The sequence below is a fragment of the Cotesia glomerata genome, linkage group LG6 (assembly GCF_020080835.1).
Source record: "Cotesia glomerata isolate CgM1 linkage group LG6, MPM_Cglom_v2.3, whole genome shotgun sequence".
NCBI classification, from domain to species: Eukaryota; Metazoa; Arthropoda; class Insecta; order Hymenoptera; family Braconidae; genus Cotesia; species Cotesia glomerata.
In genome coordinates, this window is record NC_058163.1 from 3,037,168 (window position 1) to 3,056,613 (window position 19,446).

General features: G+C 26.8%; 2 protein-coding genes across 6 annotated transcripts; one reads left to right on the forward strand and one right to left on the reverse strand.

Annotated features, from left to right (window-relative positions):
- Positions 1-606: 606 nt before the first annotated feature.
- LOC123266453 (anillin-like) lies at positions 607-14,445 on the forward strand. 5 transcript variants are annotated; one of them, XM_044730683.1, is made up of 11 exons: positions 607-716; positions 1,035-1,124; positions 2,894-3,119; positions 3,201-3,382; positions 5,916-6,157; positions 6,245-6,411; positions 6,491-6,762; positions 8,697-9,922; positions 11,378-11,916; positions 12,271-12,415; positions 14,024-14,445. In XM_044730683.1, the coding sequence occupies exons 2-11, from the start codon at positions 1,107-1,109 to the stop codon at positions 14,130-14,132; spliced, it is 3,126 nt and encodes a 1,041-aa protein (XP_044586618.1). In that variant the 5' UTR covers positions 607-716; positions 1,035-1,106; the 3' UTR covers positions 14,133-14,445. The 5 variants fall into 5 exon arrangements, with proteins under 5 accessions (XP_044586618.1, XP_044586616.1, XP_044586619.1 ...); XM_044730681.1 differs by having other exon boundaries at positions 5,916-6,411; XM_044730682.1 differs by lacking the exon at positions 607-716 and adding an exon at positions 752-779 and having other exon boundaries at positions 5,916-6,411.
- Positions 14,446-14,496: 51 nt separating this feature from the next.
- Positions 14,497-17,173, reverse strand: LOC123266455 (flexible cuticle protein 12-like). Its single transcript, XM_044730689.1, has 2 exons — positions 17,021-17,173; positions 14,497-14,927 (listed from the first exon to the last, which is right to left on the reverse strand). Exons 1-2 carry the CDS (start codon positions 17,027-17,029, stop codon positions 14,619-14,621), a joined length of 318 nt encoding a protein of 105 aa, XP_044586624.1. The 5' UTR covers positions 17,030-17,173; the 3' UTR covers positions 14,497-14,618.
- Between the last annotated feature and the right edge of the window lie 2,273 nt (positions 17,174-19,446).

Here is a 19,446-nt window from a genome sequence, read left to right on the forward strand (position 1 = left end):
GATTGTAAAATTAGCATGAAAATTAAGTTAGCCGACATCTAAAAAATTTAAGAATTTTTTTTATTGAAAAAATTATTACAAAAAAATAAAAAGAAAAATTTCATTTGCAGGAAACTTGAAAAACTATGTGCAATTTTTAAAAAATATTTTTTAATTCTAATTTAACAGATAAAAAATGATCAAAAAATTAAAAACGTCGGCTAACTTTAGTATTATAAATGAGCTGACAGCTGTCAAATTTTAGAATTTTTTTAATATTTCAATTTTTGTAATTAAAATTTTTTTTTTTTGAAATTTTTTATTAAAATTTATTTAGTAAAAAAACCTTCTAAAAATTGACAGCTGTTGGCTAACTTCAGTTTCATGTCAACTCTTTTAATTTTCACAACAAATTAATTAAAATAAAAAAAAATTTTGACTAATAATTTTTCTTAATTTTCACTGTAGAATTTTTATTTATAAATATTTCATTGCTATAAAATTCTAAAAAAATTTATAATGTCTGTTGACATTATCATAATTTTTTTAATAATTATTTATTCATTAAAAAACATAAAAAACTGTTAAAAAATTTAAAAAATAAAAGTTTGAAATTTTTTCCTCCAGATCGCGCAAAGTGACAGCTGCTATTCTCCCCTCCGTTCCACCGCCATTCACCAGCACCAGTCACAGTAGACTTTTACACAGAGAAAAGGACGCTTCGCATTTAAAAAAAGGTAACGTATAAACAATAGTCTATTTACATAAATAAACACCCTAATTTAACACTTTAATTACAGGTAAGTTGATTAAATTAATCAAAACAAAATTACAGTTTTTAAAAAATAATAATTTTCTAGAGTTATAAATTAATTGCTTGACAAATAACAAATGTTTACGGACGGATTCAAATTTTTAACGGTCGTCGATGACACATTTTTTATCAATGGCAGTTACAAAGCGTCTAATGACTTAGTGCATTATTTTCTTTGTTTGATAATTGGTTTATTTGATAAGTATTTACTTTTACTTACTCAGATTTTATTTTTGTTCAGGTATAAGTACTTAAGGCCTAATACTTGTGGATTACGCAGCAAATACTTTGCGTATTTAAATACAAAACTAAAATGGATCCATTTACACAGGTATGTGCTCTAATATTTTTTTTCTGTATAAATTTTAATAATTGTATAACAAAAATAGCCGACTTTAGACAATTTTTTCATTGTTTTTTTTTTTTAATGAAATTTAATTAATTAAATAATTGAAAAAAAAAAATTTTTTTAATAATTTAATTATCTATATTATTAAAAGAATTAGAAAAATTTTGTGTCCAGGATAGTCAGATGATAAAAACGGTTTTTTTTAGCGAAATTTAGTTTCATTGCAAAGGTCTTGATTTGAATTTGTGTCTTTTCAAAGTTTCATTTCATTCTTACCAATAGTAAATTTATAATGAGTATTTAGGTTGAATTCGAAAATGCTCTATCTCTAGATACATAATTAAGAAATGACCTCGTATCTTGAGAACTTTTGACATTTTTAAAGATATAAGCTCACCCCGACATTATACTCATCGAGACCTTTCATTTGAGTACCCACATCAATTTTTTATATATTTATATATTTCACAAATACTATATTTATAAAATATATAAAAAATGCAATCTGGGTACTTAAATGAAAGGTCTCGATGAGTGTAACATCGAAATGAGTTTATATCTTAAAAAATGTCAATAATTAAGAAATGACCTTGTATCTTGAGAACTTTTGACATTTTTAAAGATATAAGCTCACCCCGACATTATACTCATCGAGATCTTTCATTTGAGTACCCACATCAATTTTTCATATATTTGTTGTATTTATATATATTATATATGTATATATGAAAAATATATGAAAAATTCGTGTTGGTACTCAAATGAAAGGTCTCGATGAGTGTAATATCGGGATGAGCTTATATCTTAAAAAATGTCAATAATTAAGAAATGACCTCGTATCTTGAGAACTTTTGACATTTTTAAAGATATAAGCTCACCCCGACATTATACTCATCGAGATCTTTCATTTGAGTACCCACATCAATTTTTCATATATTTGTTGTATTTATATATATTATATATGTATATATGAAAAATATATGAAAAATTCGTGTTGGTACTCAAATGAAAGGTCTCGATGAGTGTAATATCGGGATGAGCTTATATCTTAAAAAATGTCAATAATTAAGAAATGGCCTCGTATCTTGAGAACTTTTGACATTTTTAAAGATATAAGCTCACTCCGACATTACATTCATCGAGACCTTTCATTTGAGTACCCTCATCAATTTTTCATATATTTTATATATTTATATATTATATATATGTATATATGAAAAATATATCAAAATGCATGTGGGTACTCAAATGAAAGCTCTTGAGGACTGTAACATTGGGATGAGCTTACATCTTTAAAAATGTCAATAGTTATAAAAGTACAGTGCAATTTAACAAAAGTCATTATTTAACAGGCGAGACCATCTTTTTCTCGCTTTGCTCTCACGGAGCTCAACGGAACTATCTCTGTCGCACTTCCAACAGCAGAGCAATTGCAGTTTCGATTAGTTTCACGAAACGAATGGAAATTTTAAAAAAAAATGCTTTGTGGTGAAATAGTTTATTAAATTATCTATTATCTCTAAAAACGTTTTTTCAAAATTTCCATTCGTTTCGCTAAGCCGATTGAAACTGTAATCACTGGTCTCGGCTGTTAATAAAGCAAAATTTTATTCATTCATAGTTTACAAGTGACTGTAAAGTTGCTAGTATTAAATAATTTTTGAAAATTAAATAAAAAATTGTCTCAAGTCAGCTAATTTAAATTAAAAAAAAAAAAAGTAATATAAAAAAAAAAATAATTAAAATTATAGCGAATGCTAGAACGTGCGAAGGCAAGAAGAGAAAAATTAGATACACAATTATCTAACGCAGGACATGAAATAAAACGTCGTAGCCCTTTAAAAGAGGCTACCATAAACATAACTATCCCTGCTTACACACCACCTAAGCAGATAGTTAAAGAAAAAAAAGAAAATTCGTCGGCATTGGCATCTAATGTCAAATCCAAGCTCGATAGACTCGGAAAATTGTATTCTGGTATTTATTAGGCTATTTCTTTTACTGGTTTGTTTATTAATTAGATGTTGCTTCGTATACTGATGTCGGTGGGCGTTATAGATGACAATAGAGAGCTTCTGAGCTCCCCAATACACCGGACTGAAGAGAAGTTCAGCGCCGAGGAAATCAGTGATGAGCCAAGTACTAAGAAGAGTGGAGTCGGTGGTGCTCGGCTGGACCGATTGGCCGCGCTAGCTTCTACTATCAATAATTGGGAAGATGATTTATCGCATCCGATTGTGGTAATTTTTTATTTATTTTATTTATTTAAGATATATAATTTTATTATATATTTTTAAAGTCGTAAAATTTTTTTTGGTACGCCATTTTTTTTAAAATGTAAAAAAAAAATTTTTTTTTGAAAATTTTAGCCCTTAATATTAAAATTAAGTACTTTTTTAAAAAGTAAAAAGATTTTTTATTTAAAATACACGTAAATTTTTTTTTTTTTTTTTTTTTTACTTTATTACGTAAATTACTGAACTTTGCGAGACATAAGGTAAAAGCCCCAATTATTGACACTATAAGAGACATAGTTATGATATAATTTTTTTTAAGCAATCAAATATCAATATCGTTGAATTTTGTTTCTGGTAATGTCTCAAGTAATGTTTTTACTAATCAATTTCTTTTTTTAAAATGATAATCAGTGATATTCACTAATTAATTTTAAATAATTAAATAGAGTATCCGGATACACCAATTATTGACAGGTTAAAAAACTGATTGATCTAATTATTGACATACCTTAGTCCCAATTATTAACACCTATACTGCGCATGCGTCAAATCATCTGCTTATTCTTATTTATCGAAACTTATTATTAAGTAATCAATATTATTAAAGTTTATTAATAATAATTTCCATAAATGATTAATTACTTTTAAAAATATAAAAATTAATTTAAAAATAATTTATTTAATCAGAAGAGTTCAAACTCTTACAGTAAATTTTCTAGGTCAAAGTAAAAAAAAGGCGGGATAGCGCTGTCGACTGGCTGTCAATACGAGATTCAACTTAAAAATTATCAACTAGTTATTGACACCCATTATTTAAATATTATAAAGGAAACAATTAATTTCGATTATTCAATTTTATAAATTTTTCATATATTGTTAATAAAAAAAAAAAAAAGATATAATTAGATGAAGAAATTAATTTAAACTCGGCATTTAAAAAAAATGCTTTTCTAACCAAAGTTGTTAAGAAAATAGACGCTCGTAATCTGGTTTGATGAACTGGCGCTAACTTTATTTTTTTTTAACAATTAATATTTAATATTTTTAACTGACAGTAATTTTTTTCAATTTTTTAATTAATTAGAATTTAATAAAAATTTATATGATAGTTATTCTTATTACAGATGATTAAATATATTTAAAAATAATTTAGGGTGTCAATATTTAGACCCCTGTCAATTATTAGTTATTTTTTAAATTACTGAATTTACAGAAGAAAAGATTAAGAGCGGTTTATAGTTGATTTTCAAACGTGTTTTTCTCATGTATGTGATAAAATTTTGAAAAAAAAAACGCTTCGCTCTTCGATAGATAATTTAATTATCTATCGTAGAGCGAAGCGCTTTTTTGGAAAATTTTCATTTATTTATGCATAAAATGCGTTTTAAGATTCCATTTGTTGTACAAGTATGACAGAGATACTTTCGTTTGTCCAATAGAGGGCGAGAGAGAGAAAAAATGTAAACCCTTCTTAAGAGGAAAACTTATAAGAAATTACATTTTTTACAAAAAAAGTCTTTTGAACCAAATTGCTAACATTGATATTTCTCGAGATATAGAGCGTTTTTTTAGAAATTGGGTATTCCATAGTGACTGGTGGGACATTTGACTCTGAAATTCCATCAATTATAAGCTATAATTATGTGACTGAAACTTATACTACAGTAAAATTTATCTTATAATATAGAAGAATAACTAATTAACAACATCCCTTTGTCAAAAACCTCTATTACTTTTTAAGTTTCTCGTAATTATCATTTGACTGAGTGTGACTGGTGGGACTAACAAAAATCCTTCTCTCTTACCAAAGGTATACTTAAAGTCCAATTTCAGTTCGACCACTAAACTTTTAAAAAATACTTCCCTCTCAATACAAAATTTATCCTACAAACATTCAATATTATGAAGAATTAGACTGATTATCTACGTAGAAACAATTAAAAAAAATTTTTTTATTGTGACTGGTGGGACAGACATTTGTGACTGGTGGGACAAGTACAAAATGTCTACATCAAGTTGTTTATTAAAAAGACTTTTATATTATTTCAACCTTAGAAACATTCTTGTTTATATATTTAACTATAAATTATTTAGGATAATTAAAAAAAACTAATTAAAAAACACAAATAAAGGATTCAGCATGCTGACAACACGATCTTGATAATCTTAGGTGTTAATTAATAACGAACATAAAAAAATTTGTTCTTAAAACTATAATAATAAATATGTTAGTTAATCACAAACATAAAATGAATTTGTTCTTAAAACTATTAAAACAACATTTGACCCGGATACAATAACTTGTTAGTACGGCTGAAAAGTTACTAGAAGAGAAAAATTGATTTTCTTATTGATTAAAAAAAATTTTCTTTACACATTAGGGCTAAATTAGAATGAATTAGAGAAATTTTTAAATATTACTCATTTTCCCGTTTCACATGGAATGCCCCTAAAAATGAAGCATTAAAAAAGAAATAAAATTATCTTGAGATAAATAACCGGAAATGAGACTTGATAAAAAATAATTTTTTTTCAGGCTCCAAAAGAGCCAGTGCGTAAAGTAAATACAAGATTCGGTTACAAAGCGTCGCCTACAAAAGCCCCCGACGCCGAGAAAAAGAAGTTCGAGAGGAAGACCCCAGACAAAGCGATTCCGTCAACATCAAAGACTCCAGAGAGGCCCGGAACTTCGAAGACTCCAGAGAAGATGACGGCGGTATCGAGGACTCCGGAGAGGAATGGGAAGGAAGTAGCAAGTGGAAATCGAACGCCAAGCAGGTTTGGTGGTTACAGTGGTTCTCCCAAAAGTAAAATACAGTCACCAGGTTCGGTTTTGAGTAAAGCTTCGTTGTTTGAATCCAAAAGTTTAGCTGGTAAGGTCAAGGATCCCGCGGAGATGTCGCTGTCGGAGAGGATGGCGTTGTTCGAGAAAAACAAGGGGGAAGCGCTGATTCCAAAGGCTCCATTGACGCTGCCAGTCCCGACCAAGAAGCTGCTGGAGAGTTCTAAATCTCATAATCAAACCAGTAATGGTATTGTTAATTAATTTTTTTTTTAATTTATTTAGTTAGTGGCTACTTCGTTTTAATTTTAATTTTTTTTTTTTTCTAGATTACAGAAGAGTTGAAGGTAATAGAAGCACTCAGAATAAGCGGGCGCTATTTGAACAAGGGTTACCCAAACAAGAGCTAGAGAATGATATTTTGCGTGACACGCAAACTGAAAGAAAAAAAGAATTAGAGATGTTAAGATCTCGCTTCAATAAAAATAAAGAGTCAGCTCAAGCTGCTGCAGAGTCTTGTATAAGACCCAGAAATAATAGTGAAAATAATGGCTCGCCGAAAAATTCACCAGTTTGTCCGGTTAAACCTACGCCTGCTACTGTAATTATTCGTTAATGTTTATTTATTTTTAATTTAATATAAACAGACTATTTTTTTCGAGTCTTCAATGAGACGCTCAAAATTTGAAAAGATTTCTAGAAATGAATTTTTTTTCGTCATTCTATTATTTTTTAAGTAATAAATTATGTATATTTTAAAAATTAAAAGTCAAAATTTTATTTATAAAAATCGGTAAAGATTTTAAAACTTTCTTCAGATGCCGGATAAATATTTATTAATTAAAATACAGTAGTAATAATTTAAATATGGCTTTTATTTATATCTTGTGCTTTATTTCTATTCTTCAGTATGTCAACTTGATAAAAAAAATTCCAAGTTCGTTGATATTAATATTCAAAAGTCGATCGAGAAAATTTTTAGTCTACTTTAAAAGTTTAAAAAATTTTAAGCGAGCCTAAAAAATTTTTTATTAAGTTTTTTAAAAAAAGCTCTTAAAACAAAAAAAAAATATTTTCATCCGAGACTCGAAAAAAAAACAGTCGATTTTTTTCGCCATCCTAACACTTATATTAAATTTTTAGGAAAATAAATTTTTTTATTAAAAAAAAAAAATTATTTTCAAACCAAAATTCAAAGTCTGATACTTTTGAAAAAATTTTTTTAAATTCAACAGTTTTGATTGAAAAAAAAATATTTTCAAAAATTTAGTACAAACAAAAAAACTCTTAACTTTTTTTTAGACTAGAATCTCATAATTATTATTTAATACTCAGGCATGTTTTTGGTAATAATTTAGTTTAATTTACATCGAAAATAAATAAAGAAAAAAATAATATACAATTAAAACTGTACAAATCTTTCGATCCACTATATTGATTACTCAATTTGATTAATAAATTAAAAATAATAATATATTGAAAACTATTGACATTTTTGAAGATATAAGCTCATCCCAACATTATACTCATCGAGACCTTTCATTTGAATACCCACATCAACTTTTCATATATATATATATATATATATATATATAAAAGTTGATGTGGGTACTCAAATGAAAGCTCTTGATGAGTGTAACCTCAAGATGAGTTAACATCTTTAAAAATATCAATAATCAAGAAATAACCTTGTATCTTGTCAACTACTGATATTTTCAAAGATATAAGCTCACCCCGGCATTACACTTACCGAGACCTTTCATTCAAGTACCCACATCAATTTTTCATATATTTTATATATTTATATATTTCACAAATGCTATATTTATAAAATATATAAAAAATGCAATCTGGGTACTTAAATGAAAGGTCTCGATGAGTGTAACATCGAAATGAGTTTATATCTTAAAAAATGTCAATAATTAAGAAATGACCTTGTATCTCGTGAACTATTGACATTTTTAAAGATATAAGCTCACTCCGACATTACATTCATCGAGACCTTTTATTTGAGTACCCACATTAATTTTTCATATATTTATATATATTATATATATGTATATATGAAAAATATATCAACAACGCATGTGGGTACTCAAATGAAAGGTCTTGATGAGTGTAACATCGAAATGAGTTTATATCTTAAAAAATGTCAATAATTAAGAAATGACAATGTATCATGTGAATTATTGACATTTTTAAAGATATAAGCTCATTCCGACATTACCCTCATTGAGACCTTTCATTTGAGTACCCACATCAATTTTTCATATATTTTATAAATTACATATATGTATATATGAAAAATATATCAAAAATACATGTGGGTACTCAAATGAAAGGTCTTGATGAGTGTAACATCAGGATGAGCTTATATCTTCAAAATCGTCAATATTTAAAAAAATACATTGCAATTTTTCAAGAGTCATATTTAATAAATCAAAATTTTATTTATTTATATTCCACAAGTCACGGCAGTCACGTAGTGACTGCAAGGTTGCTAGTAATTTAATTAATAAAAAAAAATTTCTTCAGGAACAAGCACCGCCTCCACCGCCGCCGCTTCCAACTCCAGAACCGCGTTCAACAAAGCGTCAAGTAGCCCCAAAGACCCCAGCTCCTCAACCGGCCCGTACAATTCTCTCCAACGTCAAGCGTATAAAAGTGTCTCCGCCAAAACCTGGCAATCTTTACCCGGACTTAACCACAATCGAGTCCTCAGGCACAGAAACCGAGACAGACTCCGAGTACACCCTCGGCACTACCGAAGCAGAGACTGCTACTCTCGACGAAGCTACTGAAACTTCAACCGAGACGGACTTAGACGAGTACTACGGCCTGGACCAAGAAGTTTCCACAAACTGTGATGAGAGCAACACTAGCTTCGAGAACAGCATAATGCGCGTGGTAAAATCGCACAAGAATCAATCCCAGAGCAACAAGCGTCAAATTGAGTCAGACGAGAGTTCTACTTCGGATATTTCCGTGCTAGATGAGATGGACGAGTACCTAGACGAGTGTTTAGCTTTACAGGAAGCTCAAAATCATGGACCTACTCCTCCAAAGCAGAACAGAGCAGGCTCCAGTCCTTCAATGGCTTCAACAAGCTTCAAATATTCTCAAAATGTTTATAAGAGTCCCTTAAAGGTGACTCCCACGCGCTCTCCTCGAAAAAAGGAAACCTACGTCCTGGAGGGCGACTCCCAGGTCCCTTTAATGCACAGCGTGAGTTTTTACCGCCGTCAGCAGTCCCAGACTCCAAAGACTCCAGTCAGACAAATCACGCGCTCTGTTGAGTCCACAGATTGCGAAGAACCTACCGAGGAAGAAAAACGCGAGAGTGTTTTAGTCCAGGAAAAAATTAAACAGCTGATGGATGAAGTCTGCAAGCAACAGACAATAATTGGCCAAGCTAGCCAAGCTTTGAATTTATGCACCGCGACGATTGAGTTCAGCGGGTCCAGAGAGCAGGTTGAAGGCGAGAGGCTGCTGCTAGTAGCGACTCACCGGAGACACGCGGCGCTTAATGAGCTCCAGAGAATGCGTGTTGAAGGAACTCTTCGTCCAACGCTTCCTGGATCTTCTCCGAGACAAGAAAGCGGCTCGCTGACTATTTCTGCGCTGACGCTTCCGCTTAAGCGGGATTTTCATTTAAGTAGCAGTGCTGATATGTGTCTGCATTTTTTGTGCTTGATTAGACACTTGGATACGGTGATTGCGACTCCGGTGGTTCAAGTCAGCCAGAATGACTCCTGTGTTAGGTATGTATATTATTTATTTTTTATTAGTATAATAACAATAGTTATATACTGGTAGAAAGATTTATTAAATATTAATAATTTAATTTATAAGGCAATTAATTAAATTATTAAATTTGAATAAATATTTTTTAACAAATAAATATTTATTTGGGAGGAAAGTACATTTGTTAATAAAGTAAAGTACCCAGTACATGAACACTTATAAAAATGGGACCAGTACTTGAACATACTTTTTGCATTGTTGTAATACAAAATCCGTATATTTATTATGAGTAATATGCGCATATTATAATTATTCAATGATACAGTAATTGATTTCTGTAAGTTTTTTCAATTATAAATCAAAACAATTATATTTTTGTTAACTTAAAAGTTGACATGTCGAGAATAGCCGATAAATGCTATTTTTTTCATGAAAAAGGTACTAAACCGTAAACCGAACAATCAGTTGAAAAAACGGTATATCATAATTTTAAGTAAAAAAAATAGTACCACTCAATGAAATAATCTTTTCTAAATAATACATATTTTTTGCAAAGACATAAACTATAACTTTTATATTAAATTTTGCGTCTAACTATACCTCCAAATTTTAAAAGCGGTACCCAGAACTTGAACAAGCTGGGGACGTATAATTTTAACAACACTCTAATCTCTAATAGGTTTATAGACTAGTGAACAGCATTGTCATTTGTATTAATTACTGCAAATTAAATAAGTTTTATAGCTGAAAATTAGTGTAGTTAAAAATTATTGAACGTTTTGAATTGAATTTTTTTGATTTATAATTGAAAAATTGCTTTGTCATTCATAAAAAATGGAATTATAAAATTAAATACAAATATTTCTCATTTTTAAATGAACATATTAAATATTCATAGTATTATTTTTAATATTAATCAACAATATGTTATAATTCTTTAGATATTTCAATAAAACGTTGAAAATTTTTGGTGTGCCTATTGCCATATATTTTATTAGTTCAACTACTGCTCCCGGAGTGTTCAACTACTGCGGCTTGTCAGAATTGATTATTCAACTACTACTCCTTTGATAGTCTATTTTAAAATCGTTGTCAAAATATAACTATTCAATTATCTTTGTTATTTAGCGCTTCAATGAATTCAAAATTGTTTATTTTTTCATGAAAATCACTAATTTGAACTAATAATTACCTCTTTATATATTAAAAGTAGGGTCAAACACATTTTACTTAGAAAACTGTTCAACTATTGGGTACTTTATGTTAATAATTAACAAATATTTATTAAAATTTAATAAATAATTTATTAACTGTTAATAAATATTTATTAATTCCTATGATGTTAAAAAATCATTCATTAACAGTTTATAAAGCTTATTAAATATAAACAAATCCTTTTATCAGTGTAAATTATATTATCAAAATATAATTATAAAAGTAAAAATAATTATCATAAAAATAAATATAATTAGGTTCCCTTCGACGATCAAGCTCGAGAATCTTTACTCGGATTTTAAAGTCACGGTTGAGGTTTACTCCCTGGAGACCCGCGCGGAGATTCTTCCTCATGAGGTCAAATATCATATTCACAACAGCAGTCACACCAGCACCAGCTCAGCTAAAAAAGGCAAGACGCCGAAGAAACACAAGCAGGAGAGTCGGCTGATTAAGCCCTCGCAACCTTCTCCAGGAGGTCCTGGAGCGGTTCGCTCTCCAGCTTTTAGCTTGACTGGCTATGTGGTATTTAGTTTAAAGGAGGTCAATCGCCAGCAATTTACGCTTAATAAGGTACCTCGCAATTCGTCGCTAGAAGGACATTTGCAGATGCACGTGTCCTGTCAGCTGTCTATCTCGATAGAGCATCGCGGGTTTTTGACCATGTTTGAAGATGTTGGAGGCTGCGGCTCCTGGCGCAGGCGCTGGTGCTTGCTTAAAGGAGATACTTTGTCGTACTGGACTTACCCAGAGGATGAGAAGAAAAAGACACCTGTAGGGACTCTTGAGTTACAAGGTTTGTTTTTTTTTTATTTTTATCTGTGTTTTTTTTTAATTTTTTTTTTTTTTCAATTTTTATAAAGTTGATTTTTTTTTTCATTTTTATCAAACTGTGTTTTTTTTCTTATTTTGTCAAATTAATTTTTTGTATTTTTTATTTTTAAAAAAAATTTTTTAAATACTTGAGTCACCTCAACAAAGTAATTTAGAAAAATGAAATCCTCTCCAAAAACCAACCTAGGATTTTTAATAATTAAAATAGTTGTAAATCTTAAAATAATTTATAATTTTAAAGCCTTGAAATTTTATAATGACATTAATTGGTTATTTATTTTTCTTAATGTGTGTTTTTTTTTTTTTTTTGTTGCAGAAGTTATTACTACTAATGTTAGCTTGGTTGCGAGAGATATCTGTGCAAGGCCTAACACATTCTTGCTTGAAACTATGAGGCGAGCTCAGCCTAATGACCAGGATAGTCTTGTTATGGTTAAAAATGGACAGAATACTACGATAAGGTATTTTAAAATTTTTTTTTTATCGGAATTTTTGAGAAAATAAGGAATGTTTAGGAAAATTTTTTTTCTGCCAATTATTGCTAATATATTTTAAGCGTTGAATTAAAAAAAAATGTGATGCTAAAATTAGCAGACATTTGACAATTTTTGGTTTTTTTGATCAATAAAAATTGTAAGCAAAAAAAATATTTTTTAAAAATTGCACTTGAAATTTTTAAAATTTTCTAAATGTCAATTTTTTCAATAAAAAAATTCTAAAAATTTTCAATGGGTAATTCAATTTTCATAAAAAAATTTTTGTAAGCCAAAGGATGTATGTTTATAATTATACATCCTTCTGGCTTGAAGAACTTCAAAATTTAGTGATCTAAAGCCAAGAAGGCGTAGAAAATTTTTTTTGCCAATCTTTGCAAGCAAATTCTAAGCTTAAAAATGAAAAAAAAATTTTCAAAAGCCAAAAGAGCGTATTTATAAAAATATTTGCCCTTTTGGCTTTAGAAATTTAAAAATTTAGTAATCTAAAGCCAAAAGGGCGTAGAAATTTTTATTGGGATTTAATTGTCTTATTAATCGATTGGGTACCTTTGTATCTCTAGTTGATCTTCATACCCTGAGTATTATTTTGATCTAGCTTTATTTTTCATGAAAATTAAGTTAGCCGACATCTAATAATTTTTAGAATTTTTTTATTGAAAAAATTTTTACAAAAAAATAAAAAAAAAATTTTCATTTGTAAAAAACTTTAAAAACTCCAAGTGCAATTTTTAAAAAATATTTTTTAGTTCTAATTTAATGATAAAAAAATGAAAAAATTAAAAACGTCGGCTAACCTTAGTATTATTTATTTTTCGAGCTTTTTGCTAATCTTTTGTAATAAAAGATCTATTTTTTTTCTTCGCCCTTTTGGCTTTAAAAAAATTTATCTTAAAGCCAAAAGAGCGTATTTATAAAAATATTTGCCCTTTTGGCTTTAGAAATTTAAAAATTTAGTGATCTAAAGCCAAAAGGGCGTAGAAATTTTTATTGGGATTTAATTGTCTTATTAATCGATTGGGTACCTTTGTATCTCTAGTTGATCTTCATACCCTGAGTATTATTTTGATCTAGCTTTATTTTTCATGAAAATTAAGTTAGCCGACATCTAATAAATTTTAGAATTTTTTTTTATTGAAAAAATTATTACAAAAAAATAAAAAAAAATTTTCATTTGTAAAAAACTTTAAAAACTCCAAGTGCAATTTTTAAAAAATATTTTTTAGTTCTAATTTAATGATAAAAAAATGAAAAAATGAAAAACGTCGGCTAACCTTAGTATTATTTATTTTTCGAGCTTTTTGCTAATCTTTTGTAATAAAACATCTATTTTTTTTCTTCGCCCTTTGGCTTTAAGAAAATTTATCTTAAAGCCAAAAGAGCGTATAGAGATCCTTTTTGGCTTCAGTAATTCTAAAAATTTTTTTATGTTGACCTTAACGTTTTGAACTTTTTAAAATTAATATTTTTTATAATCATCTTCAAAGGACTAAAATATGAAATAACTAAAATACCTTTCTCTTAGATAATTTAATTACTATCATTAAATAATAATAATGTATAATTAAATTGTAGGCATTTACTGTCGGCTGACACGAAAGAAGAGCGACTGCAATGGTGTTCAAAGCTCAATCAGACGTTGAATTTGATCCGAGCATGGGGAGGAATGTCTGCTGCAAATTAAGCGACGATTACGCGTAACTATTAATAATTTTTTCAATAAAATAATAATAACATTTATTATTATAAAACATATAGTATTAATATATAGTCAATTATATAATCGTAGTGTGTTAAAATATCGTGAAAAATTTTTTTTCTGGTTGAGCAATTGATTTATTGCGTAAGCACAGATGCAATTAAAAAATGTGTATGTATATAATTAAACTAAGTGATTAATTAATTAATCGGTATTGTTTACCATGACGATTAAGAGTTTAACTAATATAGCAATTAGCAACAAGTACTCGACTAACCAAGTATTTTTTTTTTTTATAAAAATTTGTAAGGAGTGGAAATTGATATTTTGTATTAAAATGAATTTTAAATGCAGGAGATATAAATCATTTATTTTTATACATTATGCACAGATAGACATTTAATATGTTAGTTTTATTTTACTTTGCTTTTATTAAATGTCTGGTGGTTAATTGATTGGTTGGTGAGGTCATTACACGAGGGTGATCACGGGGTGGTACCCTTCGCGGTCCGCGGTGTAATCTACTCTGTAGGTTTTGCCGTCGGGCGCGACGAAACTGTAGCTACCGACTACTTTCATTGCTTCGTCGTCTGTGCCTTCATTCTCGAGCTCCGCCGTCTCTTCACGTTTTTGTCCATCACTCTGCTCGTAGGAAAAATGGTAACCTCCTACTCCGATACTGTTGTTTTCTTCTTGACGGATTATTGTTATTTCTTGTTGGGGTGCGGGTGCTGCCAGGCCAAGAGATGCAACTGATGCCAGGACTAACAGGATTACTATCTAAATTTTTATAAAAAATTTTCGATTAAGTTTTTAAATATTTTTTTTATCAAATTATGATTTTTTTTAATTTTTATAAAATTTTTTTTTTTTTTAAATTTTTATCAAACTATTTATTTTTTATATTTGACAAATTGTGTTTTTATTTTTATCAGATTGTTTTTTTAATATTTTTTTTTAAGTTTTGTTTTTTTTTTTCATTTTTATCAAATTGTGTTTTTTTATAATTTTTTATCAGATTGTATTTTTTTTTAATTTCTATCAAATTATCTATATTGTTAAGAGAATAAGAAAAATTTTATTTCCAGGATATTCATATGACAAAATCGATTTTTTTAGTGTAATTGTAAAGATCTTGACTTGAATTTGTGCCTTTTTAAGATTTCATATCATTCTCACCGATAGTCAATTTATTATGATAAGTGTTTAGGCTACATTTAAAAATGCTCTATCTTGAGATGCATAATTAAGAAATGACCTTTATATCTTGTGAACTATTGACATTTTTAAAGATATAAGCTCATCCCGATGTTACACTCATCGAGACCTTTCATTTGAGTACTCACATCAATTTTTCATAAATTTATATATATTATATATATATATATATGAAAAATATATCAAAAATGCATGTGGGTACTCAAATAAAAGCTCTTGATGAGCGTAACATCAGTATGAGCTTACATCTTTAAAAATATCATTAATTAAGAAATGACCTTTTATCTTGTGAACTATTGACATTTTTAAAGATATAAGCTCACCCCGACATTATACTTATCGAGACCTTTCAATTGAGTACCCACATCCATTTTTCATATATTTGTTATATTTATATATATTATATATATGTATATATGAAAAATTCATGTTGGTACTCAAATGAAAGGTCTCGATGAGTGTAACATCGTGATGAGCTTATATCTTAAAAAATGTCAATAATTAAGAAATGACCTTGTATCTTGTGAACTATTGACATTTTTAAAGATATAAGCTCATCCTGATGTAACACTCATCGAGACCTTTTATTTGAGTACCCACATCAATTTTTCATATATTTATATATATTATATATATATATATATATATATATATATATATATATATATATATATATATATTTATATATATTATATATATATATGAAAAATATATCAAAAATGCATGTGGGTACTCAAATGAAAGCTCTTGATGAGTGTAAAATCGGAATGAGCTTATATCTTTAAAAACGTCAATATTTAAGAAAGTACAGTTCAATTTAACAAAAATCATTATTTAATAAAGCAAAATTTTATTTATTCATAGTTCACAAATCACGGCAGTCACGTAGTGACTGCAATGTTACTAGTTTTTTTTATTTATTTAAAATTGGTATCAAATTGTATCTTTAAATATTTTTAAAAATTTTTACCAGATTTTATTTTTAAAAATTATTTTTCGTCCAAAAATCTAAAATTTTCAGCTTTAAGATAATTAACAATTCTAAAGCATTAGAATTATTTGACTAAAATAATTATTTTTTTCATTAAAATATTAATAAACATCTACAGTCTCCACAAACTTCAAACCAATCTACCCATTATTGTTTTTTTAAATTAAAAAAAAATTTTTTAAAATACTTAAATCACCTTACAAAGTATTTTAAAAAACGAAGTACCCAAAAATCAACCAAAGAATTTTTAATAATTAAAAAAATTGTCAATTTTAATATAATTTATAATACTAAAGCCTTGTAATTTTTTTACAAATTTTTGTGAATTGTTAATATTTAAAAAATTAATAATCTTATTAAAATAAGTACTAATAAATATCTACATAATTAATTTTAAACTAATTTATTCCTTAATTTTTTTTAATATAATTTTAATTAATTATTAATTATAATTTTTAAAATTTAATTTTATTAATTTATTTTTTTAATTTTAATTTAAAATTAAAATATTCACTCTTAAAAAAAAATTTCTAATAAAAAGTAACACAAAAAAAAATCTTTTTTTTTTTTAAAGTAGAACCACAAAAAATCTAGCCATCACTTTCACTATCAGACAAGTTGATAAAAAAAAAAAAAAGTGAATTTAAATAAGCAAAAAACCCACCGTTCGCATTTTAATATTTGATATAACTCGCGTTAAGATTAAAAAAATGTAAATTAACAAAAACGATTCTTAGAAGTGTCTTGAGCTTGAGAAACGTTAGATACACACAGAATTGCTTCTAACACCGTACCTTTATATACTGAGGGAAAAAAATAATCTCCCACTACCTTAGATGGAAAATAAAAAGGATTGCATCCAGGTGCATCCTCCTCCTATCAGAATAGAGGATGCCACCCGGTAATTTACTCGAGGCGTAAACGGAATCCGTTAATTCATCATGTCACTAATGACATTATTGACAATTACTACAATGATGAATTATAAAAATTAGGTAACGAAAATTCATAAATTTATGGACATTAAAAAATTTAATGACGCGCAACATTTACTCGACCTTTGACCTGGTGATAAAAAAATATTTAAAATAAGTATCTGGCTTAGAAAGTAAAAGCAACTAGAGACATCCAACAACTCATCTCGACTCATCTTCTCATAGTTATCTTCCTACTGATGATGACGTTTTTCATGACGAAATCGTTAACAAGGTAACGATGCTTTAAATCTGTAATGTAATGTGTAATATGTAATAGTAATAATGGTTATCTATTTGGCGGTTTATTTAGATTGAGGTATGAAAATTGTCGACAAGGTTTCAGTCGAGAAGAAAGAAGAAATTATTTTATGAGAAAAATTTTATGACATTTTTTAAAATATTATGAACAAATTATTTAATGAGAAAAATTGGATGGAAATTTTTAAAATAAAAAGAAGAAATTATTTGATAAAAAAAATTGAAAGAAATTTTTTTGATTTTATCAAATTTTTAATATTTTTTTTTTTTTTTTTTTAAGATTAAATTTTTGATAATTTTTTAAATTGATTGCACAAAATTTTAAATAAAAAAAATTGGAAGAAATTTTTACAAATAAAAAGAAGAAATTATTTGATAGAAAAAAATTGACAAAAATTTTTAAAAATAAAAAGAAGAAATTATTTGATTAAAAAAAGAGAAGAAATTTTTTATAATGGATCAAATTTTGGATTTTTTTTTAAGATTAATTTGTCAAGATTAAATTTTTGATAATTTTTTTAATTGATTGCACTAAATTTTAGATAAAAAAAATTGGAAGAAATTTTTTTAATTGGATTAAATTTTGAATTTTTTTTTACATATTTTTTTAAGATTAAATTTTTAGCAATTGTTTAAATTAATTGCACAAAATTTTAATTGAAAAGGAATAAAAAAAATAAATTTTTTTTCAATGATTAATAGTTTTTTTTTGAAAAAAAAATATTAAAAATTTTCAGAAAATCGAAGAAATAATTTAGTAAATTTTTATTAATTTTATTATTTCTTCTTTATGAATAATTATATTTATTAATTACTCTTAATATATATATATATATATATATATATATATATATATATATATATATATATATATATATATATATATATATATATATATATATATATATATATATATATATATATATATATATATTAATAAATATTTCTTCTTTGAAACTAAATAAAAATCTGCTGTAAAATAGTATAATTAAAGAAGAAAGATTAAAAATGTTAATTTTTTAAATTTTTTATGTCAAAAAAAAATCAATGTGAATCTGAAAGTAAAAAAGTGCCTTAAATTTAATTATTTATACTTCAAAATTTATTTATATAAATAAATAAATTGGAAATAACAAAAATATACAGTCGTTTGTAGAAAAATCAAAAGAAGAAATCCGTTATATATAAAAAAAAAAAAAATAAAGAATGAGTGTAATGCAATAAATAGTAAAATTAATTAAAATAAATAGAAGAAAAATGCAAAAGAGGAAAAATAGTAAAATTGAAGAAATAGATCAATAAAATTAATATTAAAATTTAATAGAAGAAATAGTTAAGTGAGAAAGAAGAAAAAGTCAATTAGAAGAAATAATAAAAAAATACAAAAAAAGAAGAATAAAGAAACAGCAAAATATGATAAATAGTAAATTTAATTAGAAGAAAAATGTAATATAGAAGAAATAATAAATTTAAATAGAAGAAAAAGATTTGATAATTTAGAAGAAAAAGTATACAAGAAGAAATGGCCCAATAAAATAAATAGCTAAATTAACAATGAATGGTAAAATTTAATAAAAGAACTAGTAAAGTGAAGAAGAAGAAATATTAAAATTAAATAGAAGAAATAGTAAAATAAAATAGAAGACTGAGTAAATAAGAAGAAGCAATAAATCTGAATAGAAGAAATAGGTATGATAATTTATAAGAAAGAGTAAATTAGAAGAAATTTTAAAATTGAATAGAAGAAATAGTAAAGTGAGAAAGAAGAAATATTAAAATGAAATAGAAGACATAGTAAACAAGAAGAAATAATTAATTTAAATCAAAGAAGTGATAAAGTAAAATAGAAAAAAAG